Source organism: Ischnura elegans, chromosome 9 (assembly GCF_921293095.1).
Source record: "Ischnura elegans chromosome 9, ioIscEleg1.1, whole genome shotgun sequence".
In the NCBI taxonomy this organism is placed as follows: Eukaryota; Metazoa; Arthropoda; class Insecta; order Odonata; family Coenagrionidae; genus Ischnura; species Ischnura elegans.
Genome location: NC_060254.1, coordinates 35,070,638 through 35,093,518, shown reverse-complemented (window position 1 = coordinate 35,093,518; position 22,881 = coordinate 35,070,638). Strand labels below are relative to the sequence as shown.

At 39.3% G+C, this 22,881-nt stretch overlaps 1 protein-coding gene across 1 annotated transcript; it reads left to right on the top strand.

Annotated features, from left to right (window-relative positions):
- Positions 1-388: 388 nt before the first annotated feature.
- On the top strand, positions 389-22,006 carry LOC124166067 (protein unzipped-like). The gene is made up of 2 exons (XM_046543686.1): positions 389-1,348; positions 17,837-22,006. Exon 2 carries the CDS (start codon positions 17,848-17,850, stop codon positions 19,453-19,455), a length of 1,608 nt encoding a protein of 535 aa, XP_046399642.1. The 5' UTR covers positions 389-1,348; positions 17,837-17,847; the 3' UTR covers positions 19,456-22,006.
- The last annotated feature ends 875 nt before the right edge of the window (positions 22,007-22,881 follow it).

Genomic DNA, 22,881 nt, shown 5'->3' with positions numbered 1-22,881 from the left:
CATGGCCCACCACGAGCGAAGGCAACTCATATATTTACGAAATTATACAAACATGACCCTCTGCGAATGAAGGCACCCTTTAAAACCGGTCACCCTCCGAAGTTCAATGCTGCCAGTGGCGTCGGAGATGTAGTTTTCCATTGGACACAAGAGGGTCAACTCATTCGATTCGCGAATTGTTCGGTCATGTTGAACCATTCGTTCATGAACGAAACAGCTCCAGTAAGAAAAGGACGGGGGATGGGCGAGTGGGGGGAAGAGATAGGTGCTGAAGGGTGGGGAGATAGGGAAAGGAGGGGAGGGTGGAATGGGGATTGAAGGGGAGGTAACGGAGGGGAAAAGAGGGAGGGGCCGGAGGGGTGAGCGTGAGGCAAAAACAAGCCACGACCGCCCGGTTCGCAGTGTGACTCCAGTCTCGATCCAGAGACGTTATAACGAAGAGGTCACCCGAGGAAACAGAGCCATCCGCAGCACCCAGCGAAATAGAGAAGTCCCACCTCATTCCCAAGGGAACATCTTCGATCCAAAAGCCTAGGGTGGAGTATAGAACTACCCAAAAACCCTACTCGCTGACCGGCGGGTACGGTAGAAGCTTCAGAGACTTGAACTACCGAGGATATTCCCAGGAGAAATATTTGAACTTGCGGGAGGGATTTTTATCGCACGCCAGGCCGGAGCGCGGTTGGGCGAGGACAGACCCAGACGCGACCCGAGACTTCCCGCCCTTATTCACGGCGCGTGAAACGAGACAAAGGAAGAGGTGGTCGGCGTACCTTGGCGCGAAGGGATAAAGAGACCCCAGAGCGGGAACCGGAGCTATCTGCGCAGTCTTCACGCTCCGCAGTCTGGCACTACTGTTACATCCAGCTGAGCCGTGTGTCTTCCTCGTTACCGTGTGTGATTTCGCAGTGCATTTGTGTGAGTGAGGAGAGAGCCATACTCGAGCGAAGTAGTGCACAGAGTGGGTAAGGTTTTTTTACTCGTGAGGGAAGAGAAAAAAAGTTTTTATTTCGGTTTACTTTATTTTTTTTATCAATTCGAAAAGGAGAAAGAAAACCGGTCTCTTTCTCTCTATAGTCCTGTTTATCTCTCACAAACCTTTCCACAGCGCTTGGATTAAGTGGTTGGCAACGTGTGTTCCTCCGGCAAAGTGAGCAAAATTTCGTATTCGACAGGATTTGTAGGAGTTTTTTTATTGTGATAAGTGTGTGATTACACTGAACTACTTAAACTTCACTCAACACCACAGATATACACGCCTACCTATCTACCTGTGTTCCTAGGATGGTCCCAACGGGCAGCTGCTGAATCGAAGCAACGCATCGACGAGGCATTGTCATATCCATAGGTATGTTCTAGAAGCGTGGCCACACACAGGCCAGGGGTTGTAAAATGTTAACAGTTTCCCCCCAAGCGTGGTAAAGCTGGAGGGAAGCGTAGCGTACTCAGCTGAATTACGTTCACCTGAGTAATCAGTGAGGTTTTTTTGCATCAGATGGAAAATCCGAGGCGGAACAGGTCCATGCACTGTTCCCCCTCTCGTATCAAGAGAATTACACACGCCGCTGGGCTTGGAGAGTAATTAGCGAAATTCACCCTCATTGATCAACTCATCAGGTGTACTCGACTGCGGTGAGGTAGAATTGGAGCATGGCGAATGCCCGAATAATAGCATTTTTTCCCATTCATTCATAGTACTGCTATCTTAAGATTGGCACACGTCAGCCCTCATTTCTATCTGTTCCATGGTAGTTAGTTCCTTCGAGAAAAATTTTATGCTTTCCCAAGAAAGAATTGCCGTGAAATATTTTACTGAACGAAAATGATGTATTCCATCGAAACTTCGGCAGGCATTGCATTAGTACCTTAAGTTCCCAGATGTTCATCCTCCTTTATCTGCCCAAGTACATATCTTTCGAAAAAATTCACTAGCCCATCTTTAACTATGCAGTAATCCATTTAAGGTTACTTGGATGAATATATGTTACTTATAACACTTCTTTTTTAAATGAAGCGACCCGATTTTCGATGAATAATCACTATAGCGTTATGTAACTAAGGTTACAATAAAAATATAAATAGCAAATTATTTACTCATGTTGATGATTGTTATACATCGAAACCCGGGTGGCTTCATTTAAAAAAATAGAAGTGGTATAAATAATAAATATTTATCCAAAATATGGATATTTTGGCCTATCAGGGGGACTTCACATCGTTTTTTTTCTCTCCATAACATCTATCAAGAAATGGATGTGGCCTATCACATGGCATATCTACCAATTCTACCCGTGGCGCATAATTATCATCAGTTATCTTCCTTCTCCCATTATTCGGTAAAACTCCACGCTTCTCACGCTAAATATTAAAACACAATATCAAGATTTCACCGCACTAAAATGAAAAATGACGTGACACTGGCTACGAAAATTTGTAGGTACAATGAATTATACTCCCTTTATGAAAAATTCCTTGTTTACCCACCATTTCTCGCATTTTCGTTTCAAATTCTCTCTCCTTAGCGCAGTGAATTTCCCGCTTGAAATCGCCTCTTGCAAAATGCCTAACCTAACCTTATCTCTTCCGCTCCCTCCAAACATCGTCGAAGAGGAATTGGCGAAAAAAACTGAGAAATAATCTTTATCTACATTCTTCATCGCAAGCCTCCTCGCTGGATTGCGGAAGGAAGAGCTAAAAAACCGGTATGGAACACCAGGGTTAAATTGTGAATATGTTGGAGTTTGTTAGTGAGTGAAGCAACCTTTTACAGCAGTTACTAAATTAGAAAATAATCCATTAACAAACTGTTCGACTATGTCCCTGACTTTTCACTTCCATTAAACAAATTACTTTCAGAGATGTAATTTTATTGCCACGGTGAGAATATAGGAAAAAGAAAGCTCAAATCTCACAGAAAATAAATAAATTGCAATACACTATTTTCTCAACAGACAGGGCACATTAAACGGAGGAAACTCTAATGAATTACAGAAATTAAATACTGCATTGAGTTTAATTTATGAGAAATTGTAGTGCCTTCTTATCCGACATTCATGATGCATGAATTCCACACAGTTACGCCGGAAACCGTTACCTTAGAAATTCACTGCGTCATAAAGGAACGCGTCCGTTTTGAATTTTTCCAGGAAATATAAGCTTAGCTTATAAATCCCCAGTCTCCTTCTGTATTTCGCATTAATGACGTCGAGCGACAGCGAGTAACTCCAATAAAATTATGTAAATGGTGCTCATCTCCGTCTACGCACGCATTTTTCATATTTCTTTTCGAACGACTGTATGTTACGATATATCAGTTTAAAAACTAGTTAACTAACTAGCTCAAACAAGAGTTTAAAAAATCTATATAAGTAAACTATTCAATAACAGTCCTGTTCAGGAATTAGATTTGTTTAACATTAGATTTTTTAGATGCTTCAATTTGAAATCTCATTACAACAATCGTAGGAAAAGTCGCTTATTTATTCACCAACTAGAGTTACCAAGCGACGGCTAATACTAACCAGAATAGACGCCCTTGAGGACTCGAGAATTGAATACCGGTCGATAGCCCTTTTTCAAACGCACTACCGAGTCTTTTTCCGCCTTCGACCGTTGGTCGGGACGAACGCCTTTATTCTCCGCGCGGGCCTGAGCCACCTGTCCGTGGGAAGTGCGGCGATCTACGAGTGCCCAAATCGGTCCTCGGCCCATCTCTCTACGAAAGGAGTCTTTCCCCTTTAAAATCCCGCGCTCCGCTTGGTGGCGCTGTTTCACGGGCACGAGGCTGTCTCCACGCGAAGGATCACAGGTTGTTGCGGAGAGTGACGGAGCGCAAGGGAGGTTACCTACTCAATTAAGCGACGCCGTAATCATGCAGAGACGATACTCGTGTCGTCCCAGTTTTTTTCATCTCCATTAATATCCACATTTTCAGCCGAGTGCAGCCTTGAGAAATTTATGTCCACACCCACATACGATCCCGCAAGTTGCATAAAAATATTAATTTCTACTTTATTTCACACACGTTTAACTGAAAAATTTTGCTGATGGGTGCTCTCTTTATTGCATTAGCCATCGGCATTTTAATACAGTTTTCTTCAAGAAAAAGTTGAAATTATTATCTGCAGCTATTAAGGAAAAGCTATAGGTTTTTCAACATGCATGTGGAGCAGGTTGATAGGGAACCGTTTATTAGAAAAAAGGTTAATGTAATAATTTTAGGTGTGAGTTGGCAATTGGGAGGATATTTTTTTTACTCCATATTTTCCTTCAAAATATGTAGAATAAACCAAAATCAGATACATATTCGTCACACAATTTATCTTACACGCGTATTTTCTAACGGATCTGGAAATAAGGGGCGGCTACATGCAAAATATTTCAAAAGATCCCTTCTCTACGTTCAATAATGTATCGAAACCAAAACACGACGCATTTTACTAAAAATGCATGTTATTCTCGCGCAAATGAAAAAAACGCGAGGAAGTAAACAGAAAGTCAGTAGGTAGATACAACCGATAAAAAACAGCATGTCAGAAATTTCGAGGAATGCTGAATGGGAATTCTTTTAGACATCATACGCATCGTTGGATAAAACTTGGCGATATGTTTGCAAAAGTTTAAGAAGCCGATGACAAGAATAAATATTTGAGATATCCTTCGCAGTTCACGTGTGTCTAAAGATTAGGGAGAAAACCGGAAGCTCACGCCGATGACAAAGAACTTGAGTAATAAAAAACTGTAATAAAAAGCTGCAAAGATGTGTCATCTTCCTGGTTTCACTGCCAACAATTATAAATGATGAACAAACTAAGAAGGTAAAATTCTGTGAAGATGACTCACATTCAGTAGTCAATATTAATGGTTTGGAATCAAATTATTAAACGCAATTTACTCACATTCTTGGGACTATCGCCATAAGAGCGTGTTTTCTTCGAGCAAATGAACCATTTCCATCGTGAGATGAAATACAGACATTTAGTAGCATCGTATGAAGAAACAGCAATGTGGGAAAACAGAATTGAAGCCCCTTTTATCGTCATTAATGTAATTCCACGTGCATTATGCGCATTATAAATCCAGGTTCTTAAGCAGCCATACCTCATACTCCAAAAACATGAGCAGATACACATAAAAATTAAAAACCATATCTATTAATAACACATCATGGGGACTTAAACTCCTTAAAAATATAATTCATCACCTTAAGGCCGCTATAGACGATGAATAGTCATGCTGAATGATCATGCGAATGAAATAATTCGCCGTGATTAACGGAAAAATTTGTGAATGAACCGTCATGCGCATGATCAAAATTATAAATTGTTCTATTTTGTTCGACTGATCCTGATAATGGTCACGTGATTGTTCAGCGTGATAATTTGCATTATCATTCACCGTGTATAGCGACCTTTACGGCTAACTAATTGAATTATCCGAAGTTTTCAACCATTTTTTTCTAAATAATGCATTCATAGATGTTGACATTTTCGCAGAAAACTACCATCCCTAAGCAATCCTAGAGAGAAATAGATACTAAACATGGGCAAAGATAAGATTGTGACCCAGTTCATGATTTGTTAATGCGCTATAACACAAGACATAAGAAAGTTACTTTGCCACATTTAAGAAAACAACTCTTAACATATCGACCGCACTTGGTCACAAAGTGGTATCTCCAAAAAATCATTCAATTTAGGCGTATCTGGAATTTGTAGTCCAGAAAATCGTAATTGTAAAATTTAAGCCATATAATCGTATCTGATGTTTCGTCCTGAAAAACATTTGCAAAAAAGCATTTGCATTAAAAAAAATTATCTTCAGTAAACTGTTAGAACACTGAGATAAAACATTAATAAGTTTTTTATAAAATATTTATAATTTAAGGGGAATGGATAAAAAAATCGAGTTCACAAAACGAAATTCGAATTATTGGCCGAGATAAGACTGTTGGACTGGGATTCTAACACACAATTCATTGGACTGAATTTTAGATGCGATTACATTTACGTCTCAAATTTTCCACAAACGATTTTCTGGACTAGAGATTCAACACACGCCAGAATGGAATAATTGCTTTGGTTACTACTTTGCGTTTCTAGCCGTGTAAGCTGAAGGAATTGCTAAGAAGAATGCTCAAAACGTCTTAGGTATTCGCCCACTGAGGGGAGTATAGGAGCTTTGATGAGGAGACATCGACGCAAGGCGAGACTCACAGTGAGGGGTAGGCGAGAGGTATCTCTCGAGCCAACCGCCAAGGGCGATGAGATGAGATAGAACAGTTACAAATCAATGTCAATGTCGGCTGACTCGATGACGTCACCTTCGCCATCTATAGCTTCATAAGGGCGTTGCCAAAATACTCGGCCATTAGTTTTTCATAGTGCTATGGTCAAATGTAACGGCCACATGTTCTGCTACCTTAGTCCTCGACTTCATGCAAAACTCAATTACATGTACTTTTGGGTAGGGGTGGATAATCTTGCCCCTTACTCCGAAGGTCATTGGTTCGATTTACGAAGTTAGATCCTTCTGGGGATAGCTTTTCGTATGCAACAGCCACTAGCCTCCATCACACAATACGCAATGCTTGTACCCACCAAAGTAGGCAACGCGAACAGAATGACCTTCGAAATAAGATCGGGTGAAAAACATGGTATAAATGCCTAAACAATAATTCTTGCTTCAGTTCTAAACACGCGCGCATCTACCCGCGCTGATACAATTATCGTTTGAATACAAATTTACACAGCTGTAAGTCAAGTGCTAACCTAATAGTGAGCAGTATGGTATTACAACATAACACAGGAATGTCAAGACTTAAGAAGAGAAAGTTGGGCTAGGATTAGCTTGACAACAAATTAGAATTGCTTTAGTAATGTGAAGGGAATTACACATGTGATCCTAAAATAAAGCTAAACTTAAATGAATCAAAATGCAAGAAATAAGCATTTAATAGCTGAGTACCATGCAAAAATTCGTTTTTATTACATATCTGCAGAAGGGGTTATATTTTATAATATAATACTTTCAATATCCCAGATATACGACTTAACTATCTGAGACATGATTTCCTAGGAATGTGATCTAAATAAACTATACTCATTCAGCGATTCTACACGAAAAATGAACCTAGATGTTCGAACACAAATAACAACGTTGATACTCCCTAGATAAAGGAATATAAAAACACTTCTCGGGGATTAGGTTTGCAAACTATTAGCTAAATCGACAAAGGAGGGTAACCAATTTCGCATGTGTCTCTCTGCTATGAATTAAATTGCGTCGTTGAGTTAGCTGACGCCTCTCTTCATTTGCATATCAGTAGCAGGGGAAAATTTCATAACAGCGGTAAAAAACAAGCCGTCATTCCTGGTAATATTTTTCCAGAATTTCACATTCCCGTGTCGACTTAATTAAGAGAACTCCTCTCGAAAAACAAATATTCGAAAAAAAAATGCTTCGAGATATATTTTCCGGCATCGTTCACCAGAATTAAGAGGAAGTGTTAAGGCCAACTGGCAACGTGCTGGATCCCGAAGGCCTAACTTTTCCTCTCGTTTACGGAGATACCACTGTAATGGAATGAAAAAATTCATACCGCGGAAAAAGAACATTTACAGCATGTTTTATTGGATCTCTCATTCGGAGAACTTTTTGATAAAGGTAGAGACTATAATTGTTGTTAATGGAAGCGAAGAAATTTTACTAGATGAAAAAATGATTATTCTGATGTGATATGCATGAATTCCTATCCTAGAACAAATGTATGAGCATATTCCTATTCTCAAAAACTGTAAACATAAAAGTGTTCTCTCCGGAGAGCTTCAATAGATAACTAGTCAATTAGATAACCACTTTTTAAGGATGCTGCGATTTCTGCATTGGACTGAAAACTCGATGGCTCATAGACTTCTTCACGGAATAGTTATGACTTCATCCGAAGGGAATTTCTTCCAAGGAATCGCCGATATTTCACCAGCTTAAAGTTTTACGACCGACGGAAGATTAAGATTTCTAACAGGGTTTAAATCACTGAATGAGTAATCACTCCGCAAATCTCTGACAACGCGTACAACAGTTAAGGCGCTTCGCGGACACTACTGGTAAAAGATGCTGATAGCATTATTTAATGGAAAGGGTTCAGCTTACTTATTTATTGGATGCCTAAAGCGATTTCAGAAAGTTAAAAATCCGTCAGAAAAACTATTTTCTTCCGCTAAAAAATCGACCAACAAACTTTCAGTATAACTAATAGTTACATTAGAATTCAAGCCTTGATGAATAGAAAAAGCCACTAGAAGATTGAGCAAATAGACTTTCGAAGTAATAGAATATCATTTTAGTGATACCCCTTTCTCGAGACATGATTAACAGCAATGAGAGCCTTGACATAGATCTCATTAGTAAAATTTTTAAATTGCCACAGGAAAATACCCATACTTAACATTTACATCCACTTCTAAGTCTTCTATATCACCCTAACGAAAAAGTATTTGGATTCCAGTAAAATTTATTTATGGGCAGCATAATAGCTTACATTTTTCTTACAATAATAAGTAAGTTGAAGGGTCAATGTGGGTCTCACATTTTGGTCACTTCGCAGCCATGGCTCTGGTAAATATTTACTCTGAGAGCAGTATATACCAGACAAGGCACTAGAGAAAGCGGTTCACTCGAAATTGAGAGAATAGACGAAGTTCTTTTATTATGTGCGCAAGCATCTAAAACACTGCCTCTCTTCTCCGTGGAGACATTTTTCCCAGTACTTGACATTTTTTCGTTGCGACCACAAAGTAAATCCAAACGAGTTATTTTCAGCTCCTGTTTATGCAACATAAATTTAAATGGTGAAATCGAGATCATGTGATTCGTATGTAGGGTTCTGATTGGCTCATTCCGATGATTGTATTTGGTCTCATATTATTTCGTTGCATAAATCTTTAAATCAAATATTTTTTTTTTCCTAAGAAGTATAAATGTTAGGATTTCATTCAATTTACTTTTTCTACATTAAATGTAAGATGTTACTTCCATTCTCTTCTTCTTACTCTCAAAGTTCTTTAAATATTAACTCCGAGAATTGAATGCCCCATCCGAGGCACTAGATATAGTGTTTCATTCCAAAGTGAGAGAAGAGATACGTCAACATTAGGGAGTATCTCTAATATTTTAATTCTCAACCTAAGGTAACATTTCGGTTAGTTTTTCAAACTTGAGAAAGTTATCTCTATCAGAGAGAGAGGTAACTCTCTAGAGAGAGTATTTCATTCGAAAAACTGAGAATATAAGACGTTCTTTTTTATGCGCGCAAGGACCTATCTTCTCGATTGAGCTGATCCTTTTTTTTTGCTCCGTTATTCGCGGTTTTCCGATAGCGTCCACAGAGTAAATACGAACGAGCGAATTTTGGCTCCTACGTATGTGACTAAGAATGAAATAGCAAAATCGAGATCCCGTGATAAGAATATATGGCTCTGATTAGCTGATTCCGATGATGGCATTTGGTTTATTTGTTATTAGGTTTTCATTTTTATTTATTTTTTCTTTCCAATTTTATTACTCTTTAAGTTTTTTAAATATTTACTCTGAGAATATCATTTACCAACCATGATACCAGAGAAAGTGTTTCATTTGAAAAAGAGGGAAAGATTAACTTCTTTTTTAATGCGCGCAAGTATTTAAAACACTGCCTCTCTTCTCCATTGAGCTGCTTTATTTTTTGCTATATTCCTCGCGGTTTTCGTCCGATTGTGCCTCACAGATTGACGGTTTGTTTCCGCGACCTTATTGCTAACTCTCCCTTCCCCGCACTTTTTTCTACTTTCTTTTCCTCACATTCTTTGGGTTCTTTTGATATTTACTCGGAGAACAAAATTTACCAACCAAGGGATTAGAGAAAGTGTTTCATTCGTCAGTGAGAGAATAGAGGAAGTTATTTTTTGCACGCTCAAGTATCTAAAAACACCGCCTTCCTTCTCCATAGAACTGCTTCTCTTTTTTGCGCTGTTCTTCGTGGTTTTCCGATTGCGTTTCTCCCATCGACGTTTTGTTGCTACGACCTTAACCGCTCCTCCAGGGTAACTCTCTCCCCGCCCCCTCTAGAGCGCCGTCAAACGCGTCGCGTCAGCCTTCGCCTCGCGCCGTGTCATCCGGTTTCATTCACGTATCTCTTGGCGCGCCCAACGGCGGAAGAAATTGTACCACCCCCTACTCTCTCTCTGCTGCCCTTGTTGTTCCACTCAATTGCACAATGCTCTCGTCCCTTGGCGCACGTCCAATCCCCATCGATTATACCTCTTCATTTCGCTCCGAGTATGAAATGGCAGCTCGTAGCTCATTTTCTAGGCGAGAAAATCTGACATCCACTCGAATGTATCAACATTAAGATGACGCATCAATCCAATTCGATCGGTCGTATTTTATATTTCTGTGACGAATTACTTTTAAAAACAGTAATAATGAAAGGTAATTCGTACTTTCCACACTGGTTTAACTACTCGGCAATCGGCAATCATGCATAACTTTCACGAATTGAATTCATCTACTACCAACTTCTTTATTTGTTAAAAACTTGCCATACTGCTAAAACCAATGGTTTGCGAGTCCACACGTTGAGTTAGTGACACGAAAGATTAAAAAGAACTTTGAATAATTTTATTTTAACTCACATAACTTGTTTCACCACACTATGACGTTTTGTTAGTAATTTGGGTTTCTATGGGGATGATACTTCTACTTGTCTTATAGCAGCGCCCGAGTGTGATGAAATGCGTTCTACGAGTTAAAATAAAATTTAATGAAAGTGAAAATTTCTGATTATTCCATCATTCTATGTCTTGTCTTACATATTTATCAATACAAATCATTTTTCGAGAAAGGAAAAGTATTCAAATAATGTTTTTTAAGTCAGTATTTCCACAGGAAAAACGAAAACGTTAATCGACAACTTACTAGTCGGTAATTATAATTGAAATCCTGACATTTCTACCAACGAGGAAAAATAACAATTATTGCACTGAATAAATTTTACGATTTTAATAATATGAGAACAAATTCTATCATCAGAATTAGCCAATCAGGCCCTTTACACTTATCAAGTGATCTAGATTTCGCAATTTTAGTTAAAGTCACATACGCAGGAGTCGAAAATCGCTCCTTTGTACTTACTTAGAGGACGAAATCGAAAAAATGCAAAAAAAAACGGGCAAAAAAGTATCACAATAGATAAGAGAAGCGGTGTCTCAGATGCTAGCACACGTAAAGAAACTTCCTCTATTCTCTCTTTTTAGAATGAAACATTCTCTGCTAGCTTAGAGGTGTTTTTACCTCCAATGTAAAATTAAAATATTAAAGATGCAGATAAATGTCACAACATCATGCAAACTGAAAATTTTTAAGAAGATGCGTAGTTTAAAACGAGTAATTCATCGATAACAATTATAAAATTCACTTCTCCGAGAACATGAATATAAATACCGGAGCGCTCAGAATGGCAGAGCAAAAGATGGAGCCGCCATTGTAACTCCAATACTATTTCGTGGAAATTAAAATAGTTGGTCACTAAATACTAACACAAATATTCTACTAACTCTGATTCCTTTTCTTTTTTCATGCGTCTCATATGTACTGAAATGAAAATTTCCATTTGAAAAAATAAGAAAAAAAGTCGTAGTCAGCTAGACTGATCAGTAACTCTGACTTCTTTCTATTCCAAGTTTGGTAGTAACATGAACAAATCTAAGAATCTGAGACGCATTTCTGTTAATTTTTGTGCATTACGTTCTTCGCGCTACTTCGGTGTACAACTATGTAACGCTACAGGGTATGAATACTCCCGTCTTTAATTAATGAATGAAATCACGATATTTTCTTTGCTTATGGTACGCGGAATAATTATACTTGAGTAAACAGCGACTTGCACGCTGTTTAATACCAATTTGGTGTTACAAATACGTAATACCGTGATAAACCGGAAAATAGAAGTTTTATCAATTTTTGAAAACTAAAACACAGGAAATATGACAAATTAATGAAAAAAAACAAGTGAAAACGTCATCAGTGAACGCACAAAATCTGCAGTAACTTTGATACTAAATCCTTTCACAGTCCGTGGTCTGCAGTTGAAAAGCTACAAGTCACGAAAAATGCATAATCGAGGGAATGTAAAGAGGACGATAAAGATCGATGAGAAAAGGAGCAAAGGATACAGGGAAGAACGTAGCACGGTGCTCCAGAAACCCGGCCAAACCTTCCGTGTACTTGACCCATTTGGAGACAACGGGAAACTAAAAAAGAATCGAGCGGTTGGGGGAAAAAATGCTACCCTGCGGTCCTTTCCCGAGCATCGCCATACCGTGCCCGAAAGGTAGCGACGTTGAATCTCGAAAATATAAAAAACGTGAAATATATCTATGGAGAAACGTTGCCTATTTGCAATACTTGTTACCGTGGAAAATTCATCCAATATCTCCTTCGCTGGCAAAAGTAGCCAAAATAAAACCACTGAGGAGATGTTGAACTGAAAAAGGCTTTCTAGATGGTTAACTGGTTAACATTTTGTTTATAAACATCAAATTATTAATTGACTATATCACTGCATAAGATATTCCAATCGACATTCCGGCAGTAGGTTTTATATATTTCTCAATTAAATTAAATTATCGTTTAACATTTCCTGCCTCTATCGCGAAATATTTCTCCATACGCTTACAATAAAACAGGTTTTTAATAGTAACTTCTCATACAACTCAAGGAAATGATATTCCCTGGGACACGTAAATATTATTCTGCCGACCAAAAATTCATTTCTGCGTGACAAACTTTAAGAGGTGGTATAAGAAAAGGATTATAGGAAAATGTGAATAATAGGGTTCCCGACCCTAATGTTTTCGGGACCACCCTACCGTCCAATGGATAATCATACTGGTTATATCAACCTAAATCATTATATGTTCTAAACGAGAACGAAACAGTAATGCTTTCTAAAAGCGATATAATTTATTCTTCAGCTATTTAGCACTTTCCAATTTTTACACTCCTGCACACCTGGGGGTCATAATATCATCTTACGTCACGTTCAATTGGTTTTTAAAACTTCTGTGCGCTTGCTGAAGGTCCTCTTTGAATGCTTGTAGGCATAATCGCATTTTATAAGCCATAGTTATTGAAAAACAAGCCAAGTTTTACGACATACAAGAATAGACAGCAATAGTAATAAAATTAAAATCACAACCGCCACTATATATTTTATGACGCATTTGAACGCATAACTATCAAATTCATTACAAAAGCCGTGATCGATCGTTCATTACCGTTTTCAAATTGATTAATATTATCATTTAATGACATGTACGATTTGAAGTGCCCCCATTATCATATAATAAAATGAAAAAAAAAACATTTTAAAGCCCATTTAACTCAGCGTCGGTAATTACACAGTATGAAGCCAAACATTTCCCAGTTGGTATACCTCTCACATCTCGTAAAAAAAACACTATCCTAACGTGGAGAATTAGAGCTTTGCCCTTTCCAGCATGAAGCCCTCTTTAAATATTAACACATTTTCATATTATAAATAGAAGAATATAGTTAACCTTAAAAACCTGCGAGGACGCGTACAAGAAGGCTATGTATTCGAGTAAATTTATTTAATCATATTGAAATTTTCAGGTCATATAAACAAGGTCCTTTTCAAGAACTATCTTTTCATCAAATTTCTGACGCTTAAAATCAGTTGTTTCTTATTTGTACATTAACAGTGAAATTCTCTAACAGCATACAGATTTCTACATTTGACTTAAAAAATATTTAGCATAATGAAATTTCAAGTCGTTTTCTACACTTCTTAATTTCTATAGACCTAGGTTTCGGTACATAATGTCATTTTCAAGGTATTTTGTGCGGAAACCTTGGTCGGTAGAAATAACGTAGCGCGGAAATAGACAAGTACTTTCTGTACACTCAATATCGACGATTTTCACCGAATTACGCCCGAAACTGTATCTTTTGTCGTCTGAATAGTTTCACTGTTGGAGATAATACACATCTCAGTCGATACATGGCTCGTGGTTATTTCTTCGGAATGAGGACTTTTTTGCCTATTCAGTATCAGTTACGAAAAAAAAACTCCTAACCTGAGAAGCCGAAGTTCAGGAAGCGTCTCGACTATTAGCCTGGTATCTTTCATCTAAAAACCACGCAAAGCAGACGACACCCGGTCAAGCAGCTTTTCGCACGTCCCCTCCCCATTCCCCGAGTTCCAGAGCTTCCTCAATTCCGGGAACTGAGCGCGCTCGGTCGGGCAGTTGTCCAATGATGACCGCGCGCAGTGTGGTCCCTTATAGGGCTTCGCAAGCCCACAAGTTACATCACCCGGCAAACTGGGTCCTCAGCTTGTTTACTCGACAGATAGTAATGAACGACGCCAGCTATGAGAGAATATAAAAGGATAACACGAGGCAGGTCTTCAGTTCACTGTTGATAGCTGACTTGGTCACCAGATCGATTAATGGACAGAGAAGTTGGCAAAAACTTAACTGACTAAAGTTAACGATAACATATGAATCAGTTAACTAGCTACATATAAAAGTTGAAAAAGTACCCGATTAAATGTGAAGTTAAAAATTATACCTGTTAAATTTTGAGGACGCATCACTCAAGCTCCACTGTTCGTAATTCTTGACGTATTCCTAATCAAGAAAACGGATGTTATCATCTAGAAATTTTCAAGATATATAGAGAATAGACTTGAGTGTAAATTTTCAAATTTGAGTATCAAATTATTATCAAAATTAAACGACGGGAAAATGTTGAACCTGGTGCTCCCATCATGAAGGTGGTAACGAGTGTAAAAGCGATTTCGTCGCCAAAAAAAGACGACCCCTAGTAAGACAGTGATTTTATCAGAAGGAGTTAGGATTCTAGGTATGATTTTATTAAGTCAGAAGCTTTAATATAATGCATAGTACATTGCCAAGATATTAGAACCATTTTTTGGGGGATTTATACAAGATAAGATCAAGTATTCTGTCTGGATAGAGAAACTCTTTGCGTTTTTTTCTCGGTGTTTAGGGTCCATTGCGAACTTAAATGTGACCAGGTTAAGTTTTCGATAAGTTACCGTTAGAAAATAATAAATGCTAGAAATAATCTAAGAATGAAACATTGAATTTACTAAATGCTAAACAATTTTTAACCGCTTATCGCTGCAAAGTTAGCATTCAATATATATAGCGGCATGAAATATTTTTGTAGACGGTAAATGTTTAATCGGTTGCAAATCAGACCATTGAATTGACTGACGTTTCAAGATCGAAATTGTATGATTTACTTGCCGCCGAATGGTTAATTGACTCCTTATATTTCGGTTATGGATGGCAACCAGCCATTCTTTTAACAACAATACCTACGTCCGAAAAAAAAATTTAAAAACTACCTAACATGAAAAACCGACACCAAATAAGCATAATTCACATAGATTGCCCTGAGAAAAAAAACTGCACCGGGAATCGAAACGCGCACCAATGGCTTTCCGGGCCACTGAGCAGACAACTACCCTATCAAGGTTCTTCCATACAACTGTCATAAAAATTCAAGAATCTCAAGAGCGTAATAGTCTGCGCAGTGTCCCGGAACGCCAAAGATTCGTGATTCAATTACCGGCGCTGCGGAATTCTTTTCTCGTTCTCTTATTTTCCAACTATTCGCAGCAACTTTTAGCTAAGTAGAAGAATCGAAAGACATGGATAAGCTAAAAATGATATAAGAATGAGTATGATCAACGCTTAGAATAGTGTACTACACATAATTAGAGAACATGATATAGTGCACTTTACATTTTCTTATTACAGGCTTATTTACTACTTATATACTTATAATTATCTTATGTTGTCATGATGATGTCAACCTTTATAATGTAATTCGACATTGTTTGGAAAAGTTAGAAAGCTGGCTAGTTCGCGGTTCTTTCCTTCCTGAAAACATCGACGTTAGTTTCAATCAAGAAAGTGATTCTTAAACGCGATCCTTAAGCAAACAAATTTCGTCTGACCTATTAAGAAATGTTTTTTAACCTTAGACAGCATTCTTCGTAGCTTAAATTCATAAGTTTACCCAAAATGTAAATAATTTAAACTTGTATTTTTTAGATTCACATTTGATCTAGCCTCTTTTAACGACCGAAGCGTCACTTTCGTTCAATTAGCGTGATTTGGCTTGAATTATAACATTTACTGACAAATGCATAACTAAAAAAGTAGTATGATGGCTATTCTAGGAATAATTTTCATCTTAATTCATTAGGTAAATTGAACTTCATACATATATCTTTTGTCTCAATGCCATTCATACTAATGCGCCGTGGGATTCATAGCAAACATTTTGATTTATAAATGCAATGTTGTATTTTATATAAATGCAATAACATAAAATACAAGATAGAAGCATATCCATGAAGTTCATTCAATGGAATATTTTTTTATTACGCACGATACTATGCATCGTTTGTCGTAGCGATCCACTTCATCGAACCCTTGAAAGGGTCTGCGTGAATGAGTCCCGATTCAACCCTGACCTAGCCCCACTTCACTTACCCCACTCCACTACTACCACTCCTCCCTTCCTCTCCTCCTCTTCTCCCCCTTCTCGGGCTCTTCCTCAACTTCCCCTCCGTTCCCACACTCAAACTCACACCCACCCTCAAGAATTCACTCGAGAAGAGATGAGTGGACCTCGCCACACCTTTTGTCTCGCCCTACATGACGCGCTAACATCTCAGCTAACATCAGTCGATCCCACACCCTACCTATCTTTTGTTGACGCGGTACTATCACTCGTCTTTGGAGTATTGCATATATTGCATATTTTTGCGCATACGTTAAAAACTAAAACACCACCATCTAACAACAATCTATTTGCGACATTTTCGGCTCAAGATAAACAGAAAATAATAACTTAAAACACGCGTCAGGGGAAGGAGAATCTTTTACAATGGGCTCACTAAACATATTTTAAATCATTGACGCGTTTAGGTCTTGTTGAACTTTAAGAAAACGGCTGATCATTTAGGATGATAACATATATGTCTTCCATCTGATAATCCTTTCATTTATAATAAATCTCCTTCTATCTAAAGTTATAGAAATTTTACGACTGAGAGTAAACATTTAGAAAATAAAAACCATTTATATCGTACTCCTAAACATCGAAATATGAAATGAAAGGTACATAAAAATATTTTTTCGAGAATACTAGGTGATTTTTATTAGGATGATATTTCATTAAAAATCCTTACGGTCTTTGAATGCATATAGTACAATCTGAGTGAATATTTTAACCGAAGAGTTATCAAAATTTATACAATTATGACCATATTCCTTTAAATGCCTTTGCACTGTTATTTGTCTGTTAATAATTTGTGACAACTTGAATCTATTGAAACTTATGTTTTTTCAAGGATTATAAATTAATAAATTATTAATCTTGCACGATGAGTCCAAATAGAACTGCAATGAATGAAAAAAACTCTTTTTTCTTGTTAATGCAAATGGATTTGTAAATTATGTGCAGAAATTTCGTGAGTGGCAACGTATTTCATGCAAGTGATAAGTAAAATATCATTTTCATATGCAAAATAATGTAAATGTGAGTGTGATACGTAAGATTAATTTTTAAAGAGAGATGAGCCAGATAATAAATTAACATCTCACTAGCTTAAGGAAAAAGATTAAATTTTTAAAAAGTTTCAAGGCTATATAAATCTTGCCCTCGAAAAATAACACGCCTGCAATGTTCGAGCAAACGACTAATTCCAAAATTCCCATTTCCTAAATTTCAGGCAAGACAAACATGAGTTGGGAACAGAGCGTATGGAGGTCCCGGGCCCTCCAGATCCCGGCCCTCATCTTCCTGAGCCTACTCATCGCCCAAACCATTGCAGACGACAGCGTCCACATCCTCTCCAAGTACGACCAAATGGTCACCTCTAGCACCCTCCGCTGGATCAAGGGCGTGCGGGGTTCCCGGCCCAACAACACGGTCCTGGGATCCATCAAAGTGGGCATCAAGAAACCCTACCAGCTGCCCACGGACGAGAACGAGGGTGGAGTGCACCACCACGACGACTCCGAAGTACCCAAAGATGTCGAGCGGGAGGACGTTTACGTCTGCCGCGCCAGGCACAACGGCGACTGGTTACCCGGACGCCTGGGCGCAACCTCTACGTCCTGTCACATCTCCCTCCTCGGTGTCGTGTTCGCCTACGATACCTACGAGGTGTTGCAGAACGAGGAGGGTGGTGCCAAGTTGAGCTGGGTCCACTGGGACCGCTACACCGCCGTTCCAGTCGGAGCTGTCGGGGGCGACGAGTCGAAGACGTACTATATCGCCCGCCGGGCCGAGACCGTCCCCGGTGACGAAAAACGCAGCCACTACGTGGTCGGGAAGCTTGACAAGTCGTGGGGCATGGGCAGGATCTCCGTGGCGGAGAAGCCAACAGAGAAGGAGGAGACTTCAGGGCGTTCCGGGAAACGGGCAGCCCAGGAGGTCACCGACGAGAAAGAACGACACTACACCGACGGCCAGGTTCTGGTCGAGACCGAGCCGCAGAGCTACGAGATGTCCAGCATCAAATTCGAGCAGAGGAGAAAGAAGACCAGGAGCCAGCACATTGTCCTGGCCACCGGCGAGCTCATCAACGAGGGTCTGCAGGGAGATCCGGACTCCGAGGACGGGTCCTCGCTGGTCGACACGGTGCTGACCTACACATCCGAGTACTCCGTATACTGGGGTCAGGGCAAGGCCATGCTCAAAGGCTTGCCCACGGCTGTTGTCGGCAAGGGGGAGGACGAAAAGGGAATCGGTCCGGCCAAGGCGGGAGTGGAGACGTTCAAGTGGGGTCTCCCGGAGACCGGTTCGAAGCAGGAGACGGAGCGGGTGGAGGCGAGAATGTTGCCCGGGACCGCCGCAAACGTTTCCCTGGTCGCCAACAAGACCGATGTGGAAACCCCTTACACGGCTCGTTTGGTGGCGCACTTCGAGGACGGGAGCAAGATGTCCCGACTCATTACCGGGTCCCGGAGGCTGCAAGAGCTCCGGGACATTCGCGTGGTGGTCGAGCCAGCTTACTTCCTGAACGACGGGAGCCTGGTTCCTACAACCACAACAACCACGACCACGACGACGACAACGACCACAACCACGACCACAACCGAAGCCACGACCACATCGGAAGACACTCCGCCGAGGCTGCCGCCTCCGGAGCCGGCGCAGTCCAAGAAGATGCACAGCATGCTATCGGACGAGCAGAGCGTGGAGAAGGAAGCCTGGAGCGGAGAGTCCAGGACCGAGATGAAGCTGGAGGCTCACGAGGCGGCCGGTTCGGCAAACCGACCCCTCGCCTGCTCCCTGTTCATGACGCTTTTCGCGGCGTCCCTGGCAGCCATCCGCCGGACGTAGGAGGATCCTCCAGCCCTTCCAAAAAGTAGGATTTTAAAAAGAGTGTGAACCCTGCGTCCGTCCTTCTCAACCTACTTGCAGCCAAAACCCCTCAGAGAGAGAGAGAGAATTATAACAAAAATCGTAATGTATTCGTTCCTTCTTCGCTTCAATGCCGACATAAGTTATTATGTATAGGAGTGTCCTAGTTGTGAATACTATTTCTGGGCATGCGCCGAATAAAACCCTTTCAAAGGGTCGTTTTACGGTGGCCGCGGCAGCTTCCTCAATGATTGTGAAAAAATTGTGGTACCGGCACGACGAGGAAACGAGGAGAATACCCTGACAATCAGGTGAACCAAAGCTGGTGTAAAGTGAGAGAAAAGATTGAATCTATTAGAGTATAATCCTTGATCGCACTAGTTTGTCCCTTACGTAAGGGAAAAAGTATGTTCGTGTGTAAATATAAATTGAACTCCAAATGACTGGAGAATTGTAAGATATTTTGGTAGAACATACCTTTAACTAACGTAATCCAATAACAATGTATCAAAGACAATAAAAAAACGGAAGGAGGAGAAAAAAAGGAAAAAAAATATCAACTTAGATTAGGCCTCTTCAAAACAAAAAGTACATTTTCAAGTGCTTAACATTTCATGTGAGTGTTTGTGTATGCATGTACTTTCAAACAGTCAAAATGTCATCTGATGACTAAAGATTATATATGTATAGCTACTGAATAACTGCTGTTGTTTTTCCTGTCGTTTTTAGCTAACATTCCATTGGGCAAACTTTCAACCGGATGGTATATTAGCCCTTTTTCGTTATGGACAGCGATTCGGAAAAAAAAGAGGCAACTAATTCCTGAGAGCGAGAGAGAGTGTGTAAAAGATAAGAGTGTAGTTTGTGTGTAAATGTGTAAACTTGGCCTGGTTAAGACATAGGACCATTTGTAAAAGAGAGAGGGAGAAATTACCCATGTAAATTTTAATTGGAAGGTACGGAAGGATAAAAAAAACAATGAAAAATGTTTTTAAAAAAATATGTGAGAATCGGGAGAGAGCAAGACAATGAAGTGTGAAGTTAGGAGAAGGCGGATTCTTAAGATTTTAACCGGCTGCTCTTTTTTTCACGGGAGAGTCATTATTTTTACACTGATTTCTCAACCAAATTTTTGTAAGAGAAGCCAAACTCGACGATTCCGAAAGGAAACGATTCCAGGAGATGGTAGTGTTGTTTTTTTTTGATGGAGAGTAAAAATGTTCGCGAAACTTTTAGGAAAAGGACATTAGAGGGAATCCGGTCACTGATTTAAAAACTACTACAAGGAAAAAAACTTTCTTGCGAAATCGCGCACAATGTTTCACGATATCCAATCGGTTGAAGAGTATTTTTCTCGTGGCAAAGTAGGACGCATAGTTAGCCCAAAGTATAACTCGCTTATTTACGTTTTGAAATGTGATTTTAGGGCTTCACTGGCTAATGATTATCGCGTGCCTTCATAAAATACCAGGTCAATAGTAATTGAAATGTGAAGATTTGAAATTTAAAACACCGACTTTAGAAAAAATGTTGAATCGAATGTAGTAAGAAAAAATATTTTCACAATCGATAAACGATTAGAAGAAATCACTCAAAATTCATTAGGCCTAATAAATCCCTGTTACAGAGATAATTATCGATTTTGAAAGAAAACACTCGGTAGAAATTTGACTAAGCAAAATGATTCCAACTGGATGGTCTCATGAATTTCAAATAATTTATTCATTACCGTTCTTCCGTAATTTATCTAACATGCCGCTAAAAACTTTGCGAGATTAAGAATATTGTTTGTCTGTGATTAGGTTCCGGGTTTGCCCTAAAGTTTCTTGAACCAGTACAAAAGAAAAATGTTGTAGCAGGCGAAGAGATTTTTATTTTTACTTGATATTATTTAGATATGTTCCTCTTTATTAAGTATTTTCATTCGTTCATTTCGAGTTCTGTATTAACCCAAGGCAGTGCGAACGTTCTGCATAACTTTTGAAACTGCATTGCAGGCATGATAAAGGATTCAGAAAATCACTTTTCACTACAGATTTTCCACAACCTTGTGCGGTCGATCCTAAACAATGTTTACTCCGTACAAATTTTCAGAAGCTTCTTTATGTATTGCCGCAATCTTTAATTATGGAGAAATTTATTAATTTCCTGAATTTGTGCTGCAGGCTGTGCCACTGTTTAATTAGTCAGGACTTCTAACAGTGAAGAGACTAAGGAAATTGTTGTTCAGCTTGAGAGAGAAAGATGTTTAGACGACTGAAAGGCAAACAATATTACCATTCGGTATAAACGCGACTACAATTATTATTTTTGCTCCTATGCCATCATTAAATGTGTTAAATCTCATAATCTGGATAAAATTTCATGTTATCCCCTCTCATTATTAAAAATTTTATTATGCCACACAACTTCTGAATCCTACTGTTGAAAAAATAAATGTACATACATAATGTGTCACGACTGAGATACTTCCTGAAATACAATGTATCTGTACCCGAAAAAATGATTGAAAATACATTATTAAAACCTATTTCTATGGAATTTATTTTAACCTACCTTAAGTGTGCGGATGGAGTAAATAATTTCCTTTCCTTGTTTAGAGCGTTATGCTTACATTATTATTATTACTATATTATACAAGTTACAAGTTGGATACTGCCACGTGCCAACAGTTAGTATGTAATGAAAATGGTATGCAAAGTAAATAAATCAACAAAAAAAGATAGATCAGTGAAATCGAAATTTTAAAATAAAAATTTAAATTAGCTTTCCAAGATAAAATTTTTGCACCTATTCTTCAAAATCTTTATGTTACTGGGAAAGGGTTGAAACAGTTCTGCAGGGAGTCTATACTATTCATCAATCGTCCTGTTCAGAAGTGAGTGAGTGAAAAGATTAAAGTACCATATTCTGGAAGTATTTTATAGGATATTGAAGAATTTAAACGAACAATCGGTTGCAACAAAAAGACTAAATGCGACCAGCCGAGAGAGAGTTTCAAGTTCTAAAAGGAGCCACTCGATGTTTCGCGGGTGGCGGACGGACAGGCGCACATGAAATGCTGGCTGCATACATTCTAGGAGTCGTCTATCGGCAAGGACGAAGCGGACAACATCCGGAGAACGAACCTAGTGACTGCCCTTTCGGAGACGAGAACTGGGAGGAGGGGGACGCGATAGAACATTTCCGGCCAAAATAAACTGGCGAGGGCGCAACAATAGCACCGCCACGCAGCCAAAAAAATGCAGCGACGCAGAGGACCGCTCGACGAAAAAAATATGACGCGGAGACGTGGGTAGAGTGATAAAAAAGGTTGGGCCATTCTATTTTTAAAAGTTTTGCGTGCATGCAAATACGGAGGAATGCACTCCACGGCACGGCAATCCGTGCGCCAACTGCGCGCAA

Excerpts from the sequence above, each read along its gene's own strand:
- LOC124166067 (XM_046543686.1), top strand. The coding sequence starts at position 17,848 with ATGAGTTGGGAACAGAGCGTATGGAGGTCCCGGGCCCTCCAGATCCCG.